The 25,683-nt window shown below is 38.0% G+C and overlaps 1 protein-coding gene across 8 annotated transcripts in view; it reads right to left on the bottom strand.

Moving 5' to 3' along the window:
- Positions 1-25,683, bottom strand: part of NEO1 (neogenin 1) — a 219,602-nt gene that overhangs the window by 75,815 nt on the left and 118,104 nt on the right. For all 8 annotated transcript variants that reach the window (XM_049852788.1, XM_049852791.1, XM_049852794.1 and 5 more), the window contains 2 exons: positions 25,180-25,334; positions 23,089-23,209 (listed from right to left, as the gene is read on the bottom strand). In XM_049852788.1, the coding sequence (XP_049708745.1) occupies positions 23,089-23,209; positions 25,180-25,334 (276 nt within the window). The remainder of the gene's footprint in view (positions 1-23,088; positions 23,210-25,179; positions 25,335-25,683) is intronic.

The following is a 25,683-nucleotide window of genomic DNA, read 5'->3' as shown; positions in this document are numbered from 1 at the left end:
CTAAAAAGTCTGAATATTATTTGGTAAATAACACATTTCTGAGTAGAGTGATATGATTAGAATAGAGTAGTAGGAAGATTGGAGCCCTAATAGCACAGTGGTTAAGAGCTCAGCTGATAACCAAAAGGTGTGCAGTTTGAATCCACCAGCTGCTCCTTAGAAAACTTATGGGCAGTTCTACTCTGTTCTCTAGGGTTACTATGAGTTGGCATTGACTTGATGGCAACAGGTTAGTAGGAAGATTAATTTGATGGAGATGCAAAAAAAACAGCGTAGAGTGAAAAAGACAAAAAACAGGGAGACTGATTTGGAGGATGAGGTTCTGAGGGCCTCAACTAAAGCTGGGGAGTAGGGTATGAGGAAAAGGAATAGATTTGTGAGGACTGGGATGTTAGAATCAATAGAGCTTGGGAGGAAGACGTAGAATATAATGGGAAGATCTGAGTCAAGGCTGAATCCAAGCTTTTCAAACCTGGGAGATTAATGGAATCCCTGGAACAGAGCATAAAGTATAAACATCATAACCGTGGAATTGCTATAATGGTACAGTCAGCAGTTATAAACGGGGATCAGTATTTGAGGCACAGATTAGAAAGTCACCTATAATAAGTTGTTAGTTGCAGCTGGAAGACAGATCTAGAATGGGTAAGCAGAAAGACAAATACCAAGATATGGGTGAAAGGTCCACCTGAAAGGGCTGGAAGGAAGAGATTCTAACAGAAGCTGAAAATGAACAGGGCTGAGAGAAAAGCCAGGATAAGGCAACATCAACTGAGGCAATTTAAAAAGGTTATAGGAGGAAATGATTAAGAATATAAAACACTCATTATAAGACAACAAAGGTAAGAAGTGAGATCAGTTCAACGATTTGTAATCAAGCAGGTGACCTATCAAACACCAGATTTAGCAGTGTTATGCATATTTAAGTCAATAGTGTAAATGCTAAAAAAATGTGTGACTTCAAGCTTCTTCTAAGAAGCCTGTCAATAAAACAGCCAGAAGAACACTTCCAAGGGGCAGAGAAAACTGTGAGTAAAGCCTTCTTTGGAATAATGGAAGTCTTAGTATGTTTATAACATAAGAAGATTGAGAAGCAAAGATGCAAGAAAGAGAGAGAGAGAGAGAGGACTGGTAAAATTAGGGTAAGTGGGAGGGGACAGGATCCAGGGCACAGAGGTTTATTCTTAGTGGTATCAAAGAATGCCACTTCCTGCGATTTAGGAGAGATGGGAGAGGAGGAAAGGATGAGAAATTTTAAAGGTGAGTGAAAAGTCTGGAGATATACTTTTAAAAAATTATTATGGAAAACATTAAACTCATACAAAAGTAGAGACAACAGTATGATGAATACCTATACACCCATCACCCAACTACATGATACACATGGCCTTCTGTTTTATCACCCTCCCACTTACCCACCCCAACACGCTGGATTCTAGAAAAGCCCTATAATAAGCCTATACAAAAAACTTCAGGATATAAAAACATCTCTGAAAATTAGGAACTTAAAAATAACCACAGTATCATTATCACACCTTAAAAAATGAACAATTATTCTTTAGTATCACCAGATAGCTAGTCAGTATTTAAATGTCCATGTTGTATGTCTCTCTCTAGGTCGATTTATTTGAATCAGAATCCAGACAAGGTCCATAAACTGTATTTGATTGATACACGCTTTAAGTCTGTTTTATCTATAAATTTCATCCCCCTCATTTTTTTTTCCTCCTTGTACTTTATTTGTTAAAGTGACAGACATTTTGAAGTGGAGAAGGAGGCTGCAGAAACTGATAACGAAGAGCTTTGACCTTTTTCAGCAAGTGAAGTAAAGCCATCCAAAGACTATAAAAAAAAAAACCCTGCTGCCATCAAGTTGACAGTGACCGTACAGGACAGAGTAGAACTGCCCCACAGAGTTTCCGAGACTGTAATGTTTATGGAAGCAGACTGCCACATCTTTCTCCTGGGAGCGGCTGGTGAGTTCGAATCGCCCACCTTTCAGTTAACAGCCAAGCACTGTAACCACTGTGTCACCAGGGCTTGTCCCAGACTATAGAGACAAAGGCAATTAGGATTTGGAGCCTGAGGGAATAGAAAAGTTTACAACATTAGAGATAAAAAGAGATTAAAACTATCCTGAAGTAGGGTAGCTGAGAGTCCAGAGGATATGAGGAAGTATACGCTTTCATGGCCCTAGGTAACAACTTTGATCTTCCTCCCCCATACTGAGCTGACAGTTGAAGAAAGGGAACAGCAGCACACGTGCCACAGGTTGGGACACTGGCATGATCAAAGAGGTCAAGAGGTCCAGCACACGGTGAAGAGGGAGATAGATAAAATCATAAGGGAGCTGATGAATTCAGGACTATAAAGGGATAAAGAGAATGAAGATCTTGATACAGAAAGAGAAGAGATTCTTTAAGTGTCAAGCGGGGAGAGGTGGAAGACTATGATTATAGAGGAGTTCCATGTAGAAGAGGAGGGGAGAACAGTTTCAAGCAAACATGCTATGATAGTGGGTGAGGCAGTGGGTAGATGAAGCAGGATGTAGACTGGTGTCCAGGAACTGGGACGTCAATGCGGCCACGCTGAAATCACAGAAGATAGTACTCAACAGAATAGAGAGAAGACAAGCCATGGGGTGACTGAAATTATTAAAGAAGGTAGGAAAGTATCCTACAGATTGAAATACGACAGCAAAGAGAACGAGAACAAACTAAACAAACCTTAATAATGGGAGGCTTGTTGTCTGAGAAGCCCTGGTGGGTAATGTGGTTAAAGCTAACCAAAAGGTCTGCAGTTGGAACACACCAAGCACTCCTTGGGAAAATGATGTGGCAGTCTGCTTCCATTAAGCCTTCGAAACCCTATTGGGCAGTTCTACTCTGTCCTGTAGGGTCACTATGAGTTGTAATCAACTCAACGGCAATGGATTTTGGTTTTAGACTCCTGAAATGCCCTGAGATCCATTATGAAAAGAAATCTAAAAGGAAGGACACTGAGTCCAATCAACAAACAGCGCAGGAGCCCGTTTAAAACAGACTCTGCCTGGAAACTTCAATGGTTGCTCACTCCTTCTCCAGGCAGTCTATTTCGTACTTTAAATTAACAATTATGATGTAATAAGCTTGTTATAAAAATAATCCATACAGTATAGACGTATTCCAAGTACAAGGATTCAAGTTTCCCTTTGCATCATCTCCAAAATCCTACTGTTAACAGCTTGGTGTACATCCTTCCAAATATTTTTTTTCTTTTCAGTTATACACTTACAGGCACACATAAATGAGAAAGGAGTGACAAGACATGTGTTACTTTGCAAACTCCCTTATGACTTAATCATGTCTTTAAGAGCTTCCTATGTCGGTGTGTCTATACGTACTAACTGCATTATTTGTACCTGCTGCATTGCACTGCAGAAATACAGATGGATCACAGTTCATTTAATCATTCCCTTATTGATGATGACATTGAGGCTGCTTCCATTATTTAATTTTGGCGGGGGGGGCTACTACAAGCAGTGTTTCTATAAACGTCCTTAAACATGTATCTTTGTGTACATGTGTAAGTATTTCTGTAGGATAAATTTCTAGAAGTGAAAATGCTGAGCCAAAGGTATGTCTCCTTGAAAGCTTGAGATACTACCAAATAATCCTCTGAAGGGCTATTTGGACTTCAGTTTTAGGATGGAAGGCCAAATATACTTCTGTGTTAGCCACTTTAAAAATATCCCAAAACAATACACGAACAAGAAACAGGAACACAACCTCCATTTTGGATGATGACAAGAAATATCTCTGATCACCCAAAATATACGAAGAGAGAAGGCAGAAAAAGAAAAGTAAATCATTTCATGGAGCAGAACTAATCTAAGAACCTTCAGAGGGACAGATGGATGAAACTCAATTCAACTGAACTCACAGAACTGGTAGCACTTCAGGGATGGTATGAGAATAGAAAGTTCCACTCTGTCCTATACAGTCACTACGAGTCGGAATCGACTTGACAGCAGCGGGTGTTTTTTTTCTTTTTCGGGTTTAACGGTAGGTAAAAAAAAAAAAAAAAAAAATTTTTTTTTTTTTAATGATGAAGCCCAACCTATATTCTGGATCCCTGAAAAAAGGGAAAACTGCTCTACGGCCACAGGAAACACTTCTAATCCCAGCCAAGTTTCTGGGAGTGGATTAGAAATGACCAAGCTGAAGATGTCACCACTTCAAGAGCAAAAACAACGAACAGCTCTCCTATGGATAAATAGGAGCATCATATTCTTATTAAAACTCAACTCACAATTTCTCAATAATTCCTTTTTCTCCATCTCTTGTCTTACATTACACTTTAAGTCTGATTTGAAAAAAAAAAAGACGACTAGTGAAAGCACCCTGGCATTTCAGACAGCATCTACAAGGCAACATCATCATAAGGCCAGTAGGCCAAAGAGGTAAGCTACTTTTATAATCATCACTGAAAGTTAATCCCAATTGCTATAGGTAGTGGGGAAAGTGGTCTCATTCTGAAATTATCGTAAAAAATATATGCATGAATGTCCAAGTATGTCAGTATTCATCCTTAAAATTTCTCTATTGGGTCCTACTTGATGATTCTGATAGAGAAGTTCATTTTTCCCCACACAAACATCTCAAAGAAAGCAACCAAGAAACCTTAGGAAGCACAGAACAACAACAAGAGTCCAATAAAGCAACTGGTCCCTCAGATCAAAGACATTCAAATGAAGCATTTACATTCAACAGGGAAACCACAATTACACCAGACTATTGATCACTGCACTTTATTTAAAAAAAAAAAAAACACTAACAGAATGTGAGAAGAACTGCATATTATTTGCTCCTGAGAGTAATCTGTCACATAAAGGAGCCACTGAAAAATATTGTGGCAGTTACAATGAGTTGAGGCTGTATACTTGTTCCCAATGGTGTCTCTCAACAGATGAGGCATATTTCACGAAGGCACATGAGAAAAAGATATAGATTTCCACCATCCCTTCCCAAACCATTGTAACTCATCGATATTTCCAAATTTAAAAATAACGACACCAAACTAAAGCAGAGGAATCATGCTACACAATGGTGATGATCTGGGCTTAGCATCTTCTTACACTGTCGCAATCTGATTTATAAACATCTGCTTTCAGGAGACTCCTTCAAAGAAACAGCTAGAGCCCACTATCTAAGCCTTATCCCACTCTGCTCGATGCCCACAATAGCTGCCATGGGAGTTGTTAGGAAAAATCCTAAGATTTTTACCTACTCTGTGGGTTCAAAGTATTTTTTTTTTTTTTTATGGGTTCAAAGTATATGGAGGGAAGAAGCTTGAGAAACAAAGAGGCAGATCTTAGTTTAAAATAAGGAGTAATTTTTTTTAAACTTAAAGTTCTATTCAACAGTAGAATAAGACATCTTGTGAGAAAGAGAATGCCCTATTGCTGGAATATTAAAAAAAAAACAAACCCATTGCCATCGAGTCGATTCCGACTCATAGCAACCCTACAGGACAGAGTAGAACTGTCCCATAGAGTTTCCAAGGAGCGCCTGGCGGATCCAAACTGCCGACCTCTTGGTTAGCAGCCATAGCACTTAACCACTATGCCACCAAGGGTTAAAACCCCGTTGCCATCAAGTCTATTCCTACTCATAGCAACCCTATAGGACAGAGTAGAACTGCCCCATAGAGCTCCAAGGAGCGCCTGGTGGATCTGAACTGCCAACCTCTTGGTTAGCAGCCATAGCACTTAACCACTACGCCACCAAGGGTTAAAACCCCGTTGCCATCAAGTCTATTCCTACTCATAGCAACCCTACAGGACAGAGTAGAACTGCCCCATAGAGTTCCAAGGAGCGCCTGGTGGATCTGAACTGCCAACCTTTTGGTTACAGTAGAGTTAATCATTGCATAGGGGAAGAGTCTATGATTTTTCTGAAACAGACAAAAATAAATCCCCAGGATTTCATGTCTAACATTTAAAAAAAAAAAACAACCCAAACCCACTGCTGTTGAGTCGATTCTGACTCATAGTGGCCCTATAGGACAGAGTAGAACTGCCCCATAGGGTTTCCAAGCCTGCAGATCTTTGTGGAAGCAGACTGCCACATCTTTCTCCCCCAGAGCAGCTGGTAGGTTCAAACTGCTGACCGTTCAGTTAGCAGCTCAGCACTTCATAGCTGTGCCACCAGGGCTCCCTTTTAACGTATGACTTGCTTGAAAGGGCACAGATCTCACTCTTCCATATTTGAAAAGAAAGATACTGTATAATCAATTTGCTTCGTAAAATTGCGGCATGAATTTTAAGACTTGACAGATACGCTATTTTCCTTCTGAGTCTATATGACAGAAACAATGATTTACTTGATGCCTACTTTTGATTTTGGAACCATTTTCCATATTATAATTCGTATTATATAACTGTAAGGAGAAATGAGAAATCAAAACAGTATTTATTTAACATGTGAATGACTCCCAAATATCCTGAATCTCCTTGAAATATTCATGGAAATTCATAAACCTTCACTGATGCCAGTGTAATGGAGGGCTCCTATCTAATTAGCTTTAAAACTATTTGCCATTTCCTGGATATTCATAAATATTAATCTCAACAGCAATATTAAAACAGGTATGCTCAAGTTCACCACTCACAGTTAAATAAAATCCACACAAATATTTACAATGAATCAGCAACTCTGATGTAGAAACTGATTTAAATAGTTGTATTTATAAATTAAAAACAGAAATTAAACTGAAGAAATACATTTATTGTTTATTAAATAATATTTATTGAAAAGGTACATACTGTGCAATGCTAGGAATTTTAAAGATAAGTGAGATGCAAATTCTTCTCTCAGTTATCTTATGATTTAACAGGGTATAAATGGTATGTATTAGATGACTATCTTACATGTAAAGGAGAAAGTGCTAGAGGGGAAAATCACCAAGAGCATCTTAGCTGAGGTAACACTTAAAACTGGGCCTTGAAAGATATACAGCATTTAGTCCTGGTAGAAAGGAATGGCATCTTAGGGGCAGAACAACTTAAATGGTAAAGTGTAAGTGAGGAACTGAAGTTAACTGAGTTAAATGAACAAGAAATAGATTCTTAAAAGCATGCTAGCTAAAAAAACAATCAAACTTTATATGAGGGCAGATATTGCATTTCCAGATATGCAAAGTTTTGAAAAATTTACTCACATACCACCTCTCTGAGAAATTTACTATAAAGTATCAAAAAAAACAAAACAGACCATGGAGTCAATTCTGACCCATAGCTACCCTACAGGACAGAGAACTGCCCCATAGGGTTTCCAAGGAGCTGCTGGTGTTGACCTTTGTGGCTAGCAGCTGTATCACTTAACCACTACACCATGAAGGCTCCACTCCACTCTAGCAAAATCAATTAAAAACAACAAATCCAAGAATGTAGAAATTGTAGCCCAGAGAACATAGCTTGGGGGGACGACAGAGTGTATAAGAAAGACAGTAGTGGACACATGATGAAATTTTTTAATTATTTGGTGAGGAGAAAGAGATCATGATTAACAACCTTAAGTGCGTCTAGAAAAAATATGGCTAAATACGTGTGTCAAATTTCTAAGGGTAATCATTTGATAAAAAGAAACAAATTAAGATGATAGGACTTAGTAAGGACAGCAAATATAAAACTGCCTAAAGTAGATAACCCTAAAACAAAATGACACTAAAAACTCTGAAAATAAAAGAGATATATCAATCAATGCTATTAAAAAGAAAGCAGGTACAGTAAGATCAGCATTAGGCAAAACAGAACTAGAGGCAACAAGCGTCAACTAGGGCAAAAATGAATGTTTCCTGCTGATAAAATGAATGTCATGTTTTCTTGATCCTAAGACGCATTTTTTCACATCTCTGAAATCAGGATGCAGTTTATAATCTATGATGTCTTAGATTTGATGAAGCATGTAATCCATCAATGTCATAACTCTTAATGCATTAACAACATAGCTTCTAAATATAAAGCAATATCATAGTTAGAAATAGAAGAAGTGAACAAATCTACAATCATACCCTTCTTAGAAATTAACAGGTTAAATAAACAAACATTAAGTATGGCTATAAAGGATTTTAGGAGCCAAAAGTGCTTGGCTGCGAACCGAAAGGTTGGTAGTTTCAACCCACCAGCCACTCTGTGGATGGAAGATGTGGAAGTCTGCCTCCATAAAGATTTACAGCCTTGGAAACCCTATAAGGCAGTTCTACTCTGTCCAACAGGGTTGATGAGTTGGAATCAACTTGACGGCTGTGGGTTTGCATATAAAGGATTTTAATTACACAATTAACAGATCTGATCTAATAGACAATTACAAACCATAATATCCAACAAACATAACACTATAACCCAGAAAAAAACCAAACCCAAAGCCATCAAGTTGCTTCTGACTCACAGTGACTCTACAGGACAGAGGAGAACTGCCCCATTGGGTTTCCAAGGAACAGCGGGAGGATTCGAAATGCCAACCTCTTGGTTAGCAGCCGGGCTCTGAACCACTGTGCCACCAGGGCTCCGTCACCATAAAACTAACCAGGCATTAGATCACAAGAAAAATCTCAAATTCCAATGAATTGGGAAATGAGATTAATCTGCTGAAAATAAAGGAATTGTAGGTTTGAGAAACATGAAGGTTTAAAATAATAGATACACAGGGAAGGATAAGGCATAAACCAGGGAAACCTAATATAATTACCCAGCAGTCTGAGGCCCAAATGAATTTGGTACTTATGAATATGGTACTTGTCTCCCTAGTTGTGTGAGAGTAACATACTCTAAAATGAAACAATCCAAAGCTACTCAAATACTTGAAATGGCCATCAGCATTGTTGCTGGAGATCTAGGACACCGGGTGGGGCAAAACGCAACGTGAAACTTGGACTCAGGAACAACTTGGCCTAAGCTACATATTTTAAGTATTCAAACAATTACAACGTAAGAGAATAAGAGATGCAGGTCAATGATCCTACAGACTTTAGAGCTCCACCCCTGAGGAACTAAGTCCCAAGGCCAGAGAAAAACTAATGTGATAATGTGGGAACACACCCTATCAGGAGGTTTTTCAGTCTGTGTGAATGTTCTGATAAGCAGCAGTTGCGACGAATTGCTGTTTTAAACAAGCGACTTATATAAACAACCGAAGGAAATTATAAAATAAATTGAACATAAAATACTCCTCCCAATTCTTGTGTTCAGGAGAGATGTTTCAATTTTAAGGAAGTCATCTGACTCCTTCCTGTCATCAATAAAAAAATAGCACTCATTAAAAAAGGTGTGTCAGATGTCAATGACGCATCTACCTCAGCAGTGAGCCCAGTAAAAAGAAAGCCTTCTCGCCTTTCATCCTAAACCAAAATGCTGTCTGCTCAGTAAGATTCCAACATCCCAGGGGAAAGGAGGCAGACAAAATATGTAACAGTATTTTTCTCATTACCCATTTAGGTCAATAAAAGGAGAAAACTGACTTTGTTCCAAAGTGCTTAGTAATTTACATTAAATCTGATCCTAACCAATTTTCTACGGTGTAGCCAAGGAAGGAACATCACTAGGATTTTTAAAAAATTCAGAAGTACAAATTCTAGCAGTGTCTATTACCTCTGATTTTATAAAAGGTAATAGAATCCAAGTAGTCTCTAATCAAGATCTTTAACAGAATTAAACTTTTAAAGAAACGACAATGACTCAGATTTGTAAAGGAATGTAAACTAAAGAGGAACTCTAAACATTAGGAAAAAAATATGGAACTGGAATCCAGATATAAAGCCTCTCACATTCATTTTATCACTTGGGGTCTACAATGCTCAGCTAGTAGAGATTCAGGAAATAATTCTGGTTGTTTTTTTAAAAATAGTTTATAGCTAAAAATATTAGGACAACAGTTATGAGGCAGTGTTATTTAAAATGATAGTATCCCAGAAAAATATTTCTGAAAGATGCATATATTATACCATACTTTTCTATTTCTGATGATCTCTTAAAGTATGCGTCAATTGAGAGGTAGAGTCAGTGGTAACCACATTACCTACAGGGAAAGACACACTGATCCAACACTGAAACTACAGCACATCGAGTACACAGGCAGCCAGATTGTCAGTGATGCTTCTTAGACTCAAGTGAGATTCTGCCAAATATGACATTATCGTATAATTTAGCATCTTTTAAATATAGCTACCAATAAAAAAATACTCAGACATACTATCCTCCTTCTGGTGTTTTAACACTGCATAATGGATTCTTTCTTTAAAACAAAATAATAGCATCAAATGCAAATCCAAGCTTGCTCTCTGTTAATCTCTAAATCCATCTCTGTGTCCAGAAAGGCTATTTTTAGCACTTCTACTTAACTGCCACACATCAAGAACTGTAAGGAGGCACTAAGTTATTGGCTTGCTCTCACAAGTTCTAGTTTTAAAAGTCACAGACTATGGTAAAAACAGAACAAGCTAATCATACTTCAATTACATTCCACCTCTTCAAAGCTGTCTAAAAACAGCATTCATTACATTATAGCACAACTCAACGGTAATGAGGCAAACTCTCTTAACCTAAGTAGACTCTGACCATAACCTTAGATTTACACACAGAATCCTTCTATTTTATTTTGTTGTTGTTGTTGAGGGTATACACAGCAAAACATACACCAATTCAACAGTTTCTACATGTATCATTTTGTGACACTGATTACATTCTTGGAGTTGTGTAATCATTCTTACCCTCTTTTCTTCTACCATTAACATAAGTTCACTGTCCCTTAAGGTTTCCATCTAATCTTTCAAGTTGCTGTTGTCAATCTGACGATGCTATATAGATACTTCTTAAAAGAGCATAATGCTCAAGGCAGACATTCTTAACTATTCAAGCAACTATTATTTCGTTTTAAGGTGTCAGGGAATATTTTTGGTGTAAGGCTTAAAGATTATCTTGGGGCAAGTTTCAGGGGTTCATCCAACCTTCATGGCTCCAGGAAGTCTGGAGTTCTTCAGATTTTGAAATTCTGATTTGCATTTTCCTCCTTTTGATCAGGATTCTTCTGTGGAATCTTTGATCAAAATGTTCAGTAATGGCAGCTAGGCACCATCCAGTTCTTCTGGTCTCATGGCAAAGGAGCCTGTCGCTTATGGAAGCAATTACCACACATTTACTACCCTCCTTCTGTTCCTTACTCTCCTTCCTCTATTGCTCCAGGTGAATAGATGCCAATTGTCCCTAGGATGGCTGCTTGCAAGCTTTTAAGATCTCAGGCACTACAAATGAACTAGGGGGTAGAAGAGAGACATTAAACATGTTATTCGGCCAATTAACTGGGATGTCCAATGAAACCATGACCCTAAACCTCCAAACCAAGAACCAAATTCCATGAGGTTTCTGGTTGTCGAATATAAGCAGCCTCAGCAGCTATTCTTCTTCTTTTTCTGTTGTTGTTGTAAATAAATCACACAACTTTTGCCAATTCAACTCTCTGCGACTGTAAAACTCATCGACGGCAATCATAATAATCAGCTGTGTAACTCTACCCTTAATCAACGTGGTACTGCCATCACCATTAACCCTGCCTTTCCCCCTCCCTCCCACCCCTGGTAACCTTAGGGGGCAGTTCTACTCTTCCCTATGGGGTTCGCTATCAGTCAGAATTGATTCAACCAGCAAAAGTGGTTTGTTTGTTTGTTTTTGGTTTTGCATTCCCAATATAGTTCTTTGGAAACCCTGGTGGTATAGTGGTTAAGAGCTACAGCTGCTAACCAAAAGGTCAGCAGTTCGAATCCACCAAGAGCTCCTTAGAAACCCTATGGCGCAGTTCTACTCTGTCCTATTGGGTCACCATGAGTCAGAATTGACTCGACATCAACAGGTTTTTTACGGTTTAATATGGTTCTTTATAAGAACATCCTTTTTAGTTCCTTTAAGTGTACATGAAAGTTATAATGACTTCGTTTATTCATTTATTGTCTGTCTCTGCTAACAGAATAGAAGCACCACAAGGCCATGGAATCACATACACTCCTTTGTTATTCCATTCCCACCTCTTAGCAAAATGACTGGCCTATAGCATTTTGCTCAATAAATATTTAGCGAATGAATGAATACACAGAAAATGTTTGTCAGCAGGCTCGTCTGTAGAAAGTGAGATTAGGGGACGGGTTAGAAAGCAAATTTACTTTTATTTTGCTCAATTATGCATTTTTATTTTTGACAATGAACATGTGTTATATTTATTAAAAAATATTTTAGAGCTAGTTCAGTTTAACCAGGCCATTTCAGATGCCTTGCAATCTGGTCATATAAAATTTCCTTCTTGTTTTGCAAATTTAAATGATCTAACTGCATCTTAAAAAGATTTTTGTTGTCTACTTAAAAATATTTTCAAACCTTGCTTCATGAAGTTTATTTTTTAATCTTCATTTTAATTTACCTGAATGCTATATTACTGAATCCCCATGGATGCTTTGGCTTTATACATTCTTGCAAATTACTATGACCTGGACGTGAGGGTGGTCTGGCTGCGACCTCTGTCACCCCAACGATCATCATGGTTGATTTGGCTGATCTGGCTGGCTGAGCAGGTGTCCCCTTCCTCCCTCACCACTCCACACGTGTCCCTCCTGAAGATGCGCGCTGGGTGGAAGAGGACGACCTTCCCCGACAGAGGAGAGGACCGTCCTTTGGTGAAGGGTATATGAGCAGCTGTGCTCCCCTTCTAGAACCTCCAAACAAGCCCTCAAATTGCTATGACCTTACAATTTACAATATGCTTTACATATACTATTCTATTTGCCCCTCAGAGGTGTCCTGTGCAGCAATTACTGTTTACACTTAAAGGCGAGGAAACTGATGCTCACAGAGATTAGCTACCTCATCCATAGTACAGTTGGGACACAAAGCCAATACTTCAGATTCTCAGCAAATGATCTGTTTCATTATACATACTGTGGCAGGTAATAAAAAACTATTATTAATTGGAAATGCATCAATTTGTCTACAAACATTACCTACTTATTTCAATACCTAGACAGAAAAGGTATTTTGAGATGCACCATATATCTAATGCATATTTCTAAAACAACTGCATTTAATAGTATTCAGAGTGATAAGGGACCTAAGAGATCATTTAATTCTTCCACTAAATAGAAAATAAAAATCACAGAATTTCAGCACCTGATTCAATCACTCAGCAAGTTAATGGCAAACAAGAACTAGAACCCAGGCCTTAACGTTAGTGAGATGCATCTCTCAGTCGTAAAAAGTTCCCAGACATGGAATTCATGACTAAAAAGTGAAACCACACCACAGCTGTCTTAAGCAAAACTTTCCCAACATTTATAATTAATGCCATAAAAAAAAGCAAAATAACTGATTAGAATTTACCCTTTGATCAAAATCAACACCAACGATCACACATCCTAACATTTCAGATTTAAAATATTCCACTAATGACTAATGATTTCCTGTTATCTAGCCAACTTTAATCACGCCAGGCCATTAGTCACTTATTCCACAACTTCTATTATTCAATATTAACCTCAGATACTATATGGAATTTTTGACAAATGTTTCTGTCAAAAAATAAAAAAAAGTGCTGCTCAGTATGTAGCCTTATCTCTCACAGCCATAATATCCTAGAAGGTGGTAAAGTATGAATTTCCTTTACTAAAAACAAGTTCATGTTCCTCCCTTTTCACTGACCCTTCTTCCCATACTGCCCTAATACTGCCAATTATCAGCCTTAATACGAAAGGACACACAGAGAAAAAGCATACCTCTCTGTTTTTACACTCCATTATTACATAATAATCTTGGAATCTATTTTCAAATTCAAACTGACAGGAAGAAAAAACTAATAAAAATTTAAAGGACAAAAAAAATTTTTACTTTAATTCTTACTACTCTTAACATATCTGCAATAATTTATATTTCAATGCTTTTTATAATTATTATAACAGGTAATTATAAGTTAAAAAATATGGATTTTCTACTCCATACTGTTTAAATAAAAAAATAAAATAAAAATCACATTGTGAAAATAATGGGTTACCAAAAAAGGTAACTTTTTAGCTGTCATATTAATTAGAAAGATCATAAGGAAAAACACTTTACCCTGACAGCTGAAACAACAGAAAGGAGGCAACGTACAATTGCCACAATCCCTTATGTGAATTATGCTTTTAATCAGGCACACAGGAATCCATTAGAAAACATGCTAATTCTTAAAATCCCATAAATCTTCAGTATACATATTCCAATGGAAATGCAAAGTTTCTATATGGTACCATTTCTGCATTGATTATATATCCTACATCTAAAAAAAAAAAAAATTTTTTTTTTTTTATTAAATACATCATCATAATATGTGGAAAATGTTAGAGAAAAAAACACTTCTGATATATTCAGGCAGATAGAAAACAAATATTAAATAATAACAAAATACCACCTTATAATTACACAGCTGTTATTGCCACTGGTGTCCCCGGATGGTGCAAACAGTTAAGGCACTCGGCTGCTAACCAGAATGTTGGCACTCTGAATCCACCTAGAGGCACCTGACAGCGCAGTGGTTAGGCATTTGGCTGCTAATCAAAAGGTCGGCAGTTTGAATCCACCAGCTGCTCCTTGGAAACCCTATGGGGCAGTTCTACTCTGTCCAACAGGGTCGCTATGAGTTGAAATCAACTCAATAGCAATGAACAGAGGCACCTCGGAAGAAAGCCTGTTGATCTACTTTCAAAAAATGAGCCACTGAAAACCCTATGGAGTACAGTTCTACTCTGACACACATGGGGTCGTCATGAGTCCGAGTCAACTTTACGGCAAAAAAAATTTTTTAACTGCCACTGGAAATGGCACTTGGCATAGTGCATACTGAGTAGTAAACATTTTCACCAAAAAAGTTACCTCTGCAAATATAAGCATTTTTTTTTTTTAGAGTATATGACTAGATAGTAAAAGATGAGGCTAGTCTTAACTTAAAAAAAACACCTTTACTTATTATAAAAGTAATATATGGTTACTTTAGAAAATATCATCAGTGACGTTATTACTCAAAGATAACCACTGTTAACATTTTGTTATGGGAATGTCTAAACTGGTGTATATAACTATTTTAACTTAAGCTGGACTGTTTGATATATGTAATTTTGTATCTTACTTTTCTACTTGACATTATAACCTGAGTTTCCTGATACCATTAAAGAGTCTTCAAAAGCATGATTTTTAATGACTAACAATTTTTCCATCATAAGAATGTACTATAATTATTTAAACAGCTTCCTGCATTTTGGGGACATTTAAGTCATATCCTTTTCTTTCTTTTTATCCCTATCTTTTCCTCTTTAAATTACATTGCTGAAATTAACAGTTTTATATATAAACCTTGTTCAAATCTGATTCCTTCCTTTGGAAAAATTCCTACAAAAACAATTAATGGGTTGAGTCTATAATTTTTAAGATATAATTGTCAAAATGGTTTTAGTAAGTGATATAACAATTTACATTTTCACTAAGAGTGAAAGAAAGGTGCAAAGTTAATCATATCCTAGACAGCCATTATGATGTAATGTTCATTTATAAATTCTTTATTGTTAGGCAAAAATAACATCTCACTAATTTAATTTTGTATCTTTGGTTGTAAGTGAAGTGGAACATGTACGTTTTTAAAAATAACCTACCTTTATCTTTCCTATATTGCAAATGGTATACTTTTATTATTTATTTTTTCACATCTATTTGTCTGTGTTCTTGCCTTCTTTTGGACTGACTAGTTTTTATGATTCCATTGTATTTCACTATTTGCTTATTACCTTTTTTTCTAATTTTTTAGTGGTTTCCCTGGGGGTATTTTATAAGATGCATCTTTAACTTATCACAGTATACTTCAAATAATATTATATGACTTGATGCATAGTATTAAGAACCTTACAACAGTTTACTTTCAATTCTGCCCTTCTATAGTTCATGCTAAGTAGCCCTGGTGGCGCAGTGATTAAGTCCTTGGCTGCTAAACAAAGGGTCAGTAGTTAGAATCCACCAGCTGCTCCACAGAAGAAAGATGTGGCAGTCTGCTTCCTTAAAAAGATTATGGCCCCATGGGGCAGTTCTACACTGTACTATAGGGTCACTGTGAGTCGGTACTGACTTGATGGCACCCAACGACAACAACTTTGTGCTGCTTTTGTTGTACATTTTATGTTATAAACTAATGTTGGTTTAGACCAGAGGTCAGCGAGCTAGGATCTCCCACCTGTTTTTGTAAGTAAAGTTTTCCTGGAGCACAGTCATAGTTGTTCATCTATCCAGCTGCTTTAATGCTACAAGAGCAAAGTTGAGTAGTTGTGACAGAGACCACTTGCCCACAACACCTAACATATTTACTATCTGGCCCTTTACAGGAAAAGTTTGCTGGCCCCTGCTTTTGGCAGTTATCGCTTAAAGTGATTTTTAAAAAATTATATTTATCTTTTAAATTTTTTTAAAACCACTCTGGTTTGCTTTGTTTCTTTGTAAAGAGCCAAGCTTCTGTCGAGTATTACACTCCTGCCTGAAGAATCTTCCTTAACATTTCTTGCAGCACAGGTCTAATGGCAACGAATTTTCTCAGCTTTTGTTGTGAAAAGGTCTTCAACTTGCTTTCATTTTTGCTGGGTATGTAATTAGGGTTATTTAATTTTCCCTCCTTTTAGAACCTAAAAATGTTCCCTTGTCTTCTGGCTTTAGTCATTCTGACAAGCAGTCTGATTTATTTCTCATCCTTGTTCTTTTGTGTATGATACGCTTTTTATTTTCTGGTTGCCTGCAAGATTTTCTCATTATCTGGTTTTCAGTAGTTTGACTGTGATGTGTACAGATGTGTTTTCATTTCTTTCTACAACTATTATTATTATTTAGGCACTTAGCCTACTTAGTGTTGTCTCAACTTCTGAGACTTGTGGTTTGAGCTCGTTCATTAAAAAAAGAAAATTCTTAGCTATTATCTGACAAATGTTAGTTTTGTCTTGTTCTTGCTCTCTTCTCCTGTGGAAATACCAACTTACTTATGTTAGGCAGTCTGATTTGTCTTATTTTAATGCTGTTTGTTTTTCCCTACTTTTTTTTTTTCCCCCTTCATTTCAGTTTAATTAAATAATTTACATTGATTTATTTTCAAGTTCGTTAATTCTTTCCTCAGCTATATTGGGTCTACTGATGAGCCTGAAGGAATTCTTCACCTCTGCAGAAATTCATTACATGTTTTACATTTTTATAGTTTCCTGCCTCTGGTTGAGGAACCCTTTCACCCTCAAGACAAATAGAAGAATCTTAGATCTCTTTCCATTAGTTTCCATTTCTCTGCCAAAACTCCTCATCTGTTCATGCAAGTCCTTCATCTTTCCCATTAGATCTCTTAACCTACTAATCATAATTAATGTCTCTGTCTTATACTTTCAACATCTCGGTCACCTCTGAGTCTGGTTCTGTTGATTGCTTTATCTCTTGACAATGGGTCAGGATTTTTTTTCCTTGTCTCTTTTTTGGGTGCCTAATTTTTTTTTTTTTTAATTGTACTTTAGAAGAAGGTTTACAGAGCAAATTAGTTTCTCATTAAACAATTAATACATAGTTTTGTGACATTGGTTGCCAGCCCCATGACATGTCAACACTCTCCCGTTCTCAGCCTTGAGTTCCGCGTTACCAGCTTTCCTGTCCCCTCCCACCTACTTGCCCTTGCCCCTGACCTGGTGTGCCCATTTAGTCTAGTTTTGTTTTATAGGTCTGTCTAATCTTTGGCTGAAGGGTGAACCTCAAGAGTGACTTCGGTACTGAGTTAAAAGGGTGTCCGGGGACCATACTCTTGGGGTTTCTCCAGTCTCTGTCAGAACAGTAAGTCTGGTCTTTGTGAGTCTGAATTTTGCTCTACATTTTTCTCCAGCTCTCTCTGGGATCCTCTATTGCGATCCCTGTCAGAGCAGTCGGTGGTGGTAGCCACGTACCATCAAGTTGTGCTGGACTCAGTCTGGCGGAGGCTGTGGTAGTTGTGGTTCTTAGTCCTTTGGTCTAATCTTTCCCTTGTGTCTTTGGTTTCCTTCATTCTCCCTTGCTCCAGACAGGGTGGGGTCAGTGGAGTATCTTAGATGGCCACCCACAAACTTGTAAGACCCTAGATGCTGCTCACCAAAGTTGGATGTAGAACATTTTCTTTATAAGCTATGTTATACCAATTGAGCTAGATGTACGTGCTAATAATTTTTGATAGAATGCTGACCATGGTGAACAGGAGAGACTGAAACAATTATTATTTACACCTAAAAACAGGCACACCTATTCTTCTGCCAATCCATTAGTGTGGAGGGGTTTAGTCAATCCAGTCAGGAGCTGAGCTTGGTTCGAATTTTACTGTTGTTATAGTTACTTTCAGCACACCACAGGTTTCAAATCCCTCTACTAGTACATTTTTACGGTCTTGTACTTAATATTAAGAATGAGAAGCCAAAGGGTTTTTTCTCAACTTTCCTGTTTCTTCTTTTAACCACTCCTGCATACCTACACCAAAAAGGGATCCCTCTCCATGATCTGGAAACCCTGGTGGCATAGTGGTTAAGTGCTATGGCTGCTAACCAAAAGGTTGGCAGTTCAAATCCAGCAGGCACTCCTTGGAAACTCTATGGAGCAGTTCTACTCTGTCCTATAGGGTTATTATGGGTAGGAAGTGACTCGACAGTAACAGGTTTTTGGTCTCTATGGTCTTACCCTTCCTCCAGCAGTAGAGAGCTTTTGTTTATTACTCAGTGTTAGGCTCATGGTCGGGACAGGTGAGAATCTTTGTCCTGGTCCAGCCTTAAGTCTTAGTTAGGCCCTGTGCTTCTCCTTTCTATGGCAGCCAAAGTCTACCTTTTATTTGTGGTTGGTCTTGTGTGGGAATTTTCTACTCCTCCCCAATTGTAAAAGACCTCTTCTTGGTATTGGTGTAGGATCCTGGGGCCCAAAATGGTTTCTGCACATATTTCAGAGATAAAGGGTTTTCTCTTTTCTCCTTCCTCCAGTAGCAACGGCTCTTTGTGTTCTGGAGGACAGAGAGAAGAGAAAACCCTTTATCTCTGAAACAAGTGTGAACTCTCCTTGTATATGGGGTCCCCAGATATTCCAAACTAAGATGCTAGCCCCTTCTTGGCCTAACAATCAGCTAAAACTTTAACTGATTTCTTTTTATCCACTTTTATAGCAACCATCTCTTTTTTTCATGCTCTGCCAAAGGTAAAAAAATTCATATGACCATACCCATCTCCTTGGCAAGTGGGGGCATTTAGGTTACTTGGTTGCTTTGCCAACTCAGGTCTCTGCTGAGGACAAATTATAATTTAGTAGATTATCGAGCTTCTTCTTGTTCTGAGGGTGGGACATTCTCTGCAAGCTCTTTACATCCTGAGCAGAAGTAGATTTCCCCTTCTACTTCACTTCACCTTCCTTTTCTATTTTTGTAAAGGCATTGCCATTCTTTCAGTCATCCAGATGAAACCCTGAAAGTATCTCTGACTTCTTCATCACGTCTAATATCCATTCAATTAATAAAACCTGAAGCAGATCAATCACTGACATCTCTTTCATAGGACCCTTGCTTTTCATTTCTCTAGTACACAATGGTCTGTTATACCAACACTGCTTCAACCAGTCTCCTCTCCTTCCTCTAATTAAAACCTAAACCATCAGACTGCCCTACTACAGCACTGCTTTGACTGCTTATAATGAAGACCAGTCTCAGTCTGGTCCTACTCCGCCTTTACAGACCACCTTCCCATAGGAACAGGCACTCTAACTGTTCTGACTGTATTTCCTGACTAGTCCATGTCCTCTTTCTAACACCAGGAAATCTTACCACTCAAGGCCTACTGCAAAAGAAAGATTTTCCATGAAAAATCTTCTCTGAAATAGTATAAACTGAAAAGAACACATACTTTTGTGGTTACAAGGGGGGGAGGGAGGGAGGGTGGGAGAGGGGTTTTTTACTGATTAGTTAGTAGATAAGAACTACTTTAGGTGAAGGGAAGGACAATACTCTGTACATGGAAGGTCAGCTCAACTGGATTGGACCAAAAGCAAAGAAGTTTCCAGGATAAACTGAATGCTTCAAAGGTCAGCGGAGCAAGGGCGGGGGTTTGGGGACTATGGCTTAAGGGGACTTCTAAGTCAAGTGGCAAAATAATACTATTATGAAAACATTCTGCATCCCACTTTGAAATGTGGCGTCTGGGGTCTTAAATGCTAACAAGCGGCCATCTAAGATGCATCAATTGGTCTCAACCCACTTGGATCAAAGGAAAATGAAGAACATCAAGGTCACACGATAACTATGAGCCCAAAAGACAGAAAGGGCCACATGAACCAAAGACTTAGATCATCCTGAGACCAGAAGAACTAGTTGGTGCCCGGCCACAACCGATGACTGCCCTGACAGGAGCACAACAGAGAACCCCTGAGGGAGCAGGAGATCAGTGGGATGCAGACCCCAAATTCTCATAAAAAGACCAGACTTAATGGTCTGACTGAGACTAGAGGAATCCTGGCGGTCATGGTCCCCAAACCTTCTGTTGGCCCAGGACAGGAACCATTCCTGAAGACAACTCATCAGGCATGGAATGGACTGGACAGTGGGTAGGAGAGAGATGCTGATGAAGAGTCAGCTACTTGTATCAGGTGGACACTTGAGACTGTGTTGGCATCTCCTGTCTGGAGGGTGGATGGGAGGATAGAGAGAGTTGGAAGCTGGCAAAATTGTCACGAAAGGAGAGACGGGAGGGGCTGACTCATTAGGGGGAGAGCAAGTGGGAGTAAGGTGTATATAAACTTATATGTGACAGACTGACTTGATTTGTAAACGTTCACTTGAAGCTCAATAAAAATTAAAAAAAAAAAACCTCTGTTCACAAAGGTACAGTTCTCTTTGGAATTTTATGCTGCTTCATTTGTACTATACAAATAGCACCTATTATGGACTAGTATTAAAGCTGTATACATTTCTTACCTTCCTGATTATAGTGTAAACTCGTGGAAGGCACAGGCCAGTTCTTATAGATTGTTATATTTCCCCTTTTAGCTTTTCCACATAAATATTTATCTTACGAAGATAGAACAGAAAGCAATCCACCCATCCTTAATGCATCCCTGACAAGGCCATTAAAAAAACTCACCAGCCCATGAAAACTGTCTCAAAAAAGAAAGAAGTACACACACTGTAACCATGATTATTATACTATCAAAGCATTTTCAAAAGATACTGAGGATTAGTTTAGGGACCTCCAAGTATAGCCAACCATTTATACTTTTAGATTTAGATTTAAAATGGTAATACCAACACAAATAAACTGAAGTGCCTTTGCTCAGTTCCATGTAAATATACCCCAAGATAGCTACAAAGTTTACTAAGGAAAATCACTGCCACTAGTAAGAAGAAATAAGCCTATCTATCTCACTGACTTGGTTTGTGCCTTTTTTGGTAATCATACTCAGGCATTCTGCCAAGATGCAACAGTTGATACGCTTCTAAATCATTTCCAATAAACAGGGAAGGGTATGATCACAGACTAACATATGAAGAAAAAAACAAACCTGTTGCCATCAAGTCTGTTCCGACTCATAGCGACCCTATAGGACAGAGCAGAACTGCTATCTAGCTACCTGTATATGTTCATATGCAGTACACCTAGGTGGTAGGATTTGGGGTGTATGCCAGTTATCAATTTATTGCCTCTCAGCTCAAAATTCAAACTTCACTGTCTGTTTTGTAAAAGTTAAGCTGTGCCCTTCAAATATTTTTGCTTTGCCAGCTGGCACAAGCTGTGAAGCTTTTATCAGTAGAGGGCACTGGAGCTACGTCATAGGAGGAAAGGGGTCTTGCTTGCTGGTACCACTGTTCTCTCAGCAGATTCCAGGTTCCAGCAGCTTCCCTCATCGCTCAGTCCTCCCTGGTTGGCGGCTTTCCCTAGCACTTTAGAGAGCTGATTCTGAACATGTTTCACCAGTACAGCGCTACAGCAACTTCTCTACCATCCAGTAAGCCATGGCTGAGCCTTCTCCAGCAAGGTCTGGATCTCAGCTCTCAGGGTGGAGGAGGAGGGTTCTTCCTTGGGCACTGTATCTCTGACTTAGGGGTAGTGGCTGCTCCTTCTATCTGTCATTCCTGTACAGGTAGTCCCCAACTTATGGCGTATTTGAGTTATGACAAACCACACTTACGACTGTTTTCTTTTTTTGTACATCTTATCAATAGTAACATGTACTACATACAATGTTGCAGTGCATAATTTCCTAATGTTATCATTCTCAGATGTAATGTTTCCAGTCCTCGAAGACAAGGATCAGATTTATAAAGATACTGATAATAAAAGGCAATAATAATGAAAACTGAAAAAAAAAAAAAAAAGTATGCAATTTATGTCAGAACAGACTTAAAATGGAGTAGTTGTCAGAACGGAATCCCATTGTAAATCAGGGACTATCTGTATTTCTTAGAGTTCTCTTTACTTACTACCAACCCCTTGTTACTCCAATCCCTTGTTATAGTTAATAATTCTTTATATTAAAGCTTTCCCTGTTCAAATTACTACGGGGTTTCTCCTGATTGGACCCTGATTGATTCAAGGTTGATTTTTTTTTTTCCTTTAATTGCTTTCAATGTTGTCTGAATTTTTCATAATAAGCATTTTTTTTTTTTTTTTGCTAATAATCAGAAAAGGCAGTTTAATTTTATTTTAGAAAAACTGAAGAAAAAACATTACTTTTAGAAGTTATTCTTAAGAGGGCAGAAATGTATTTGTGAGATTATAATGATTAAAATCTGAAAGACATTCATTTGTGTAAGACTACAATTGTCCATTTTTCTTAGTATCAATGCCTTTTCAATGTAATCCAAAATTATGATTCTTGGTAATTTTAAGCTATAGAGCTGACTTACATTACTATTTCTTTTTCTCTTAGTTATGCTATACATTGGCCTCTACAAAAAGGTTACTGATTCTGAGGCTTCCTGACTGACAGATGACTAGCTTCTCAAACACAGCCAGCCCTCCTTCATCTTCCTGTTTCAGCCCCCTTACCATGCTCCAGGATTATCAGCTGGGCTCCAGCTTGCGTATTTCCAACATCATTCTCAGCAATGCACTGATAGAATCCTTCATCTGATTTCACCAGACCCAAAACTTGAAGGTTATGTTCCTTCTGAGCAAGAAAAACATAAATATTATGATTTGATTGATGAATATTAGTTCAAAATTCTTAAACTGTTATTGATACAATACTGTTGTTGTTCCTGTTAGATGCCGTTGAGTCAGTTCCGACTCATAGCGACCCTGTGCACAACAGAATGGAACACTGCCCAGTCCTGCGCCATCCTTACAATCGTTGTTATGCTCGAGCCCACTGTTGCAGCCACTGTGTCAATCCACCTCATTGAGGGTCTTCCTCTTTTCCGCTGACCCTGTACTCTGCCAAGCACGATGTCCTTCTGCAGGGACTGATCCCTCCTGACAACAAGTCCAAAAGTATCTAAGACGCAGTGTCACCATCCTTGCTTCAATATTATACAATACTAAATAGCTTTAATAAAAGAAAAAAAAATAGCATACTAATAGTAAAATTGTTGATTTAACCAGAACAGGTTGTTATTCAGTTAATGCTAAATACTTTAGAACTACTTTTAGTCATTTACGAGATTATGCATTTCAAAAATAGGAAACAGATTTCTACTAAAGAATGAATTACTTATACGGCAAACTTGTAATGAGACATTACGTCTTTAACAGCCATAATTGCTTCTGATCAGTGCTATGAATGTCATGCATGCATTTTAAGGTATGTCATTAATCCTTCCTACTAAAAGCTGGGTAATTCTATTACTAGGATATTAGATGATGACGATGATGGTGATAGTAGCTAAGCATTTACTATATAAAAAGCAGAAAGCAATTATGGCTGAGTACACTTAAATATATTTAACATTATTTACTTTTTAAAAGAATCTTTATAATCTATATTGTTACACCAATTGTCCAACACTGGGTAATATTTATTTAGAAGGGTTTTTAGTGGGTTAGGCATCAGTAGGAGCCCTGATGGCTCAGCTGCCAACCAAAAGGTCAGCAATTCGAATCCACCAGCTGCTCCTTGAAAACCCTATGGGGCAGTCCTACTCTGCCCTATAGGGTCACTATGAGTTGGAATCAACTCGAAAGCAGTGGGTTTGGTTTTTTGGTTTTATGCACCAGTATATGTTTTTTTTTTTTTTTTTACCAGGAGGGATCAGTCCCTGGAGAAGGACATCCATCACACTTGGTAAAGCAGAGGGCCAGTGAAAGAGAGAAAGACCCTCAGCAAGATGGACTGACACAGTGGGGGCTCAAGCATAGTAACGATTGTGAAGATGGTGCAGGACCAGGGAGTGTTTCGCCCTGTTGTACAAACAGTCGCTATGAGTCAGAACTGACTCGACAACACCTAACAACAACATACGATTTTTAGTTAAGTGTCGTATAACATTTATCATTTTTCTAAGTGTTTATTATCTCAGTTGCATTACTAGCCTGATATATTTTTCCAAAGGACCAGCAGAACATGCTTCAAGGGACAGCTTTCTGCACCTTGAACAGAAACCTAAAAATCACAATTGGTCACATATATAAACACACAAAATCATTATTCAGAAAATGGTGGCTGCTGTGGTGTAGTGGTTAGATGCCACGGCTGCTAACCAAAAGGTCGGCTGCTAACCAAAAGGTCGGCAGTTCAAATCCGCCAGGCGCTCCTTGGAAACTCTACGGGGCAGTTCTACTCTGTCCTACAGGGTCATTATGAGTCAGAATCGACTAGATGGCAGTGGGTTTGATTTTGGTTTTTGGTATTTGAGTAAGAGTACCAATGTGTCTGAGTAAGAGTACTAGACTGTTGGTCAGGAGATCTGGGCTTTAGCTGAGTTCAGCCACGGATCTGCTATGTGGTCTTACATAAGCTACTGACATATTTCTGGGCTCAGCTTTCAAATCAGTTAATGAAGAGGTTACATTCTACATGAATTTTTCTACCTTCATTTGCAGAACATAAACTGGCATATGCAAGATCATTGATCTCTTAATGATTATACTTAAAGACATTTAAAAGTTTCAGAGATAAAATGTCCTTTGAAAAATACTTACTACAGTCTTAAAGTAATCACTTGGAATAACCATATCACCATTCTTGACCCACTTCACAGTGGGAGTTGGTTTCCCAGTCACTTCACATTCAAATACAATATCCATAGATTCATGGGCATATATATTAGCAGGTTGCTTCAGGAATTCAGGTTGGGCTTTAAAATAAAAAGAAATTAAGATATTTATCAGAATAAAAATAGGTAGTTATATGTTACTTCCACCAATTTTTTAAATCATAAAGTTCACAGATTTTGACTTATTATTTGATACGTTCACATATTTGGCATATACTATAAAAACTAGAATTTAGGTACAAAATATCTTAAAAAATCAGTTTTCTGGTGTAATTAACTGAAAGAATAATTACAAAGATAATTTCTGAGTTTCCCTAGCACCTTGTATAGAAATAATTACTAAGCCAACTATGTTGAAGAAATTGAAAATATGAATATGCCGAGCTGTCTAAAAATGAATATTAAAGAACACTTTAAGATTTATACCATT

This window comes from Elephas maximus, chromosome 13 (assembly GCF_024166365.1).
Source record: "Elephas maximus indicus isolate mEleMax1 chromosome 13, mEleMax1 primary haplotype, whole genome shotgun sequence".
NCBI lineage: Eukaryota > Metazoa > Chordata > Mammalia > Proboscidea > Elephantidae > Elephas > Elephas maximus.
The sequence above is the reverse complement of the archived record's forward strand: the minus strand, read 5'-3'. Positions and strand labels throughout refer to the sequence as shown.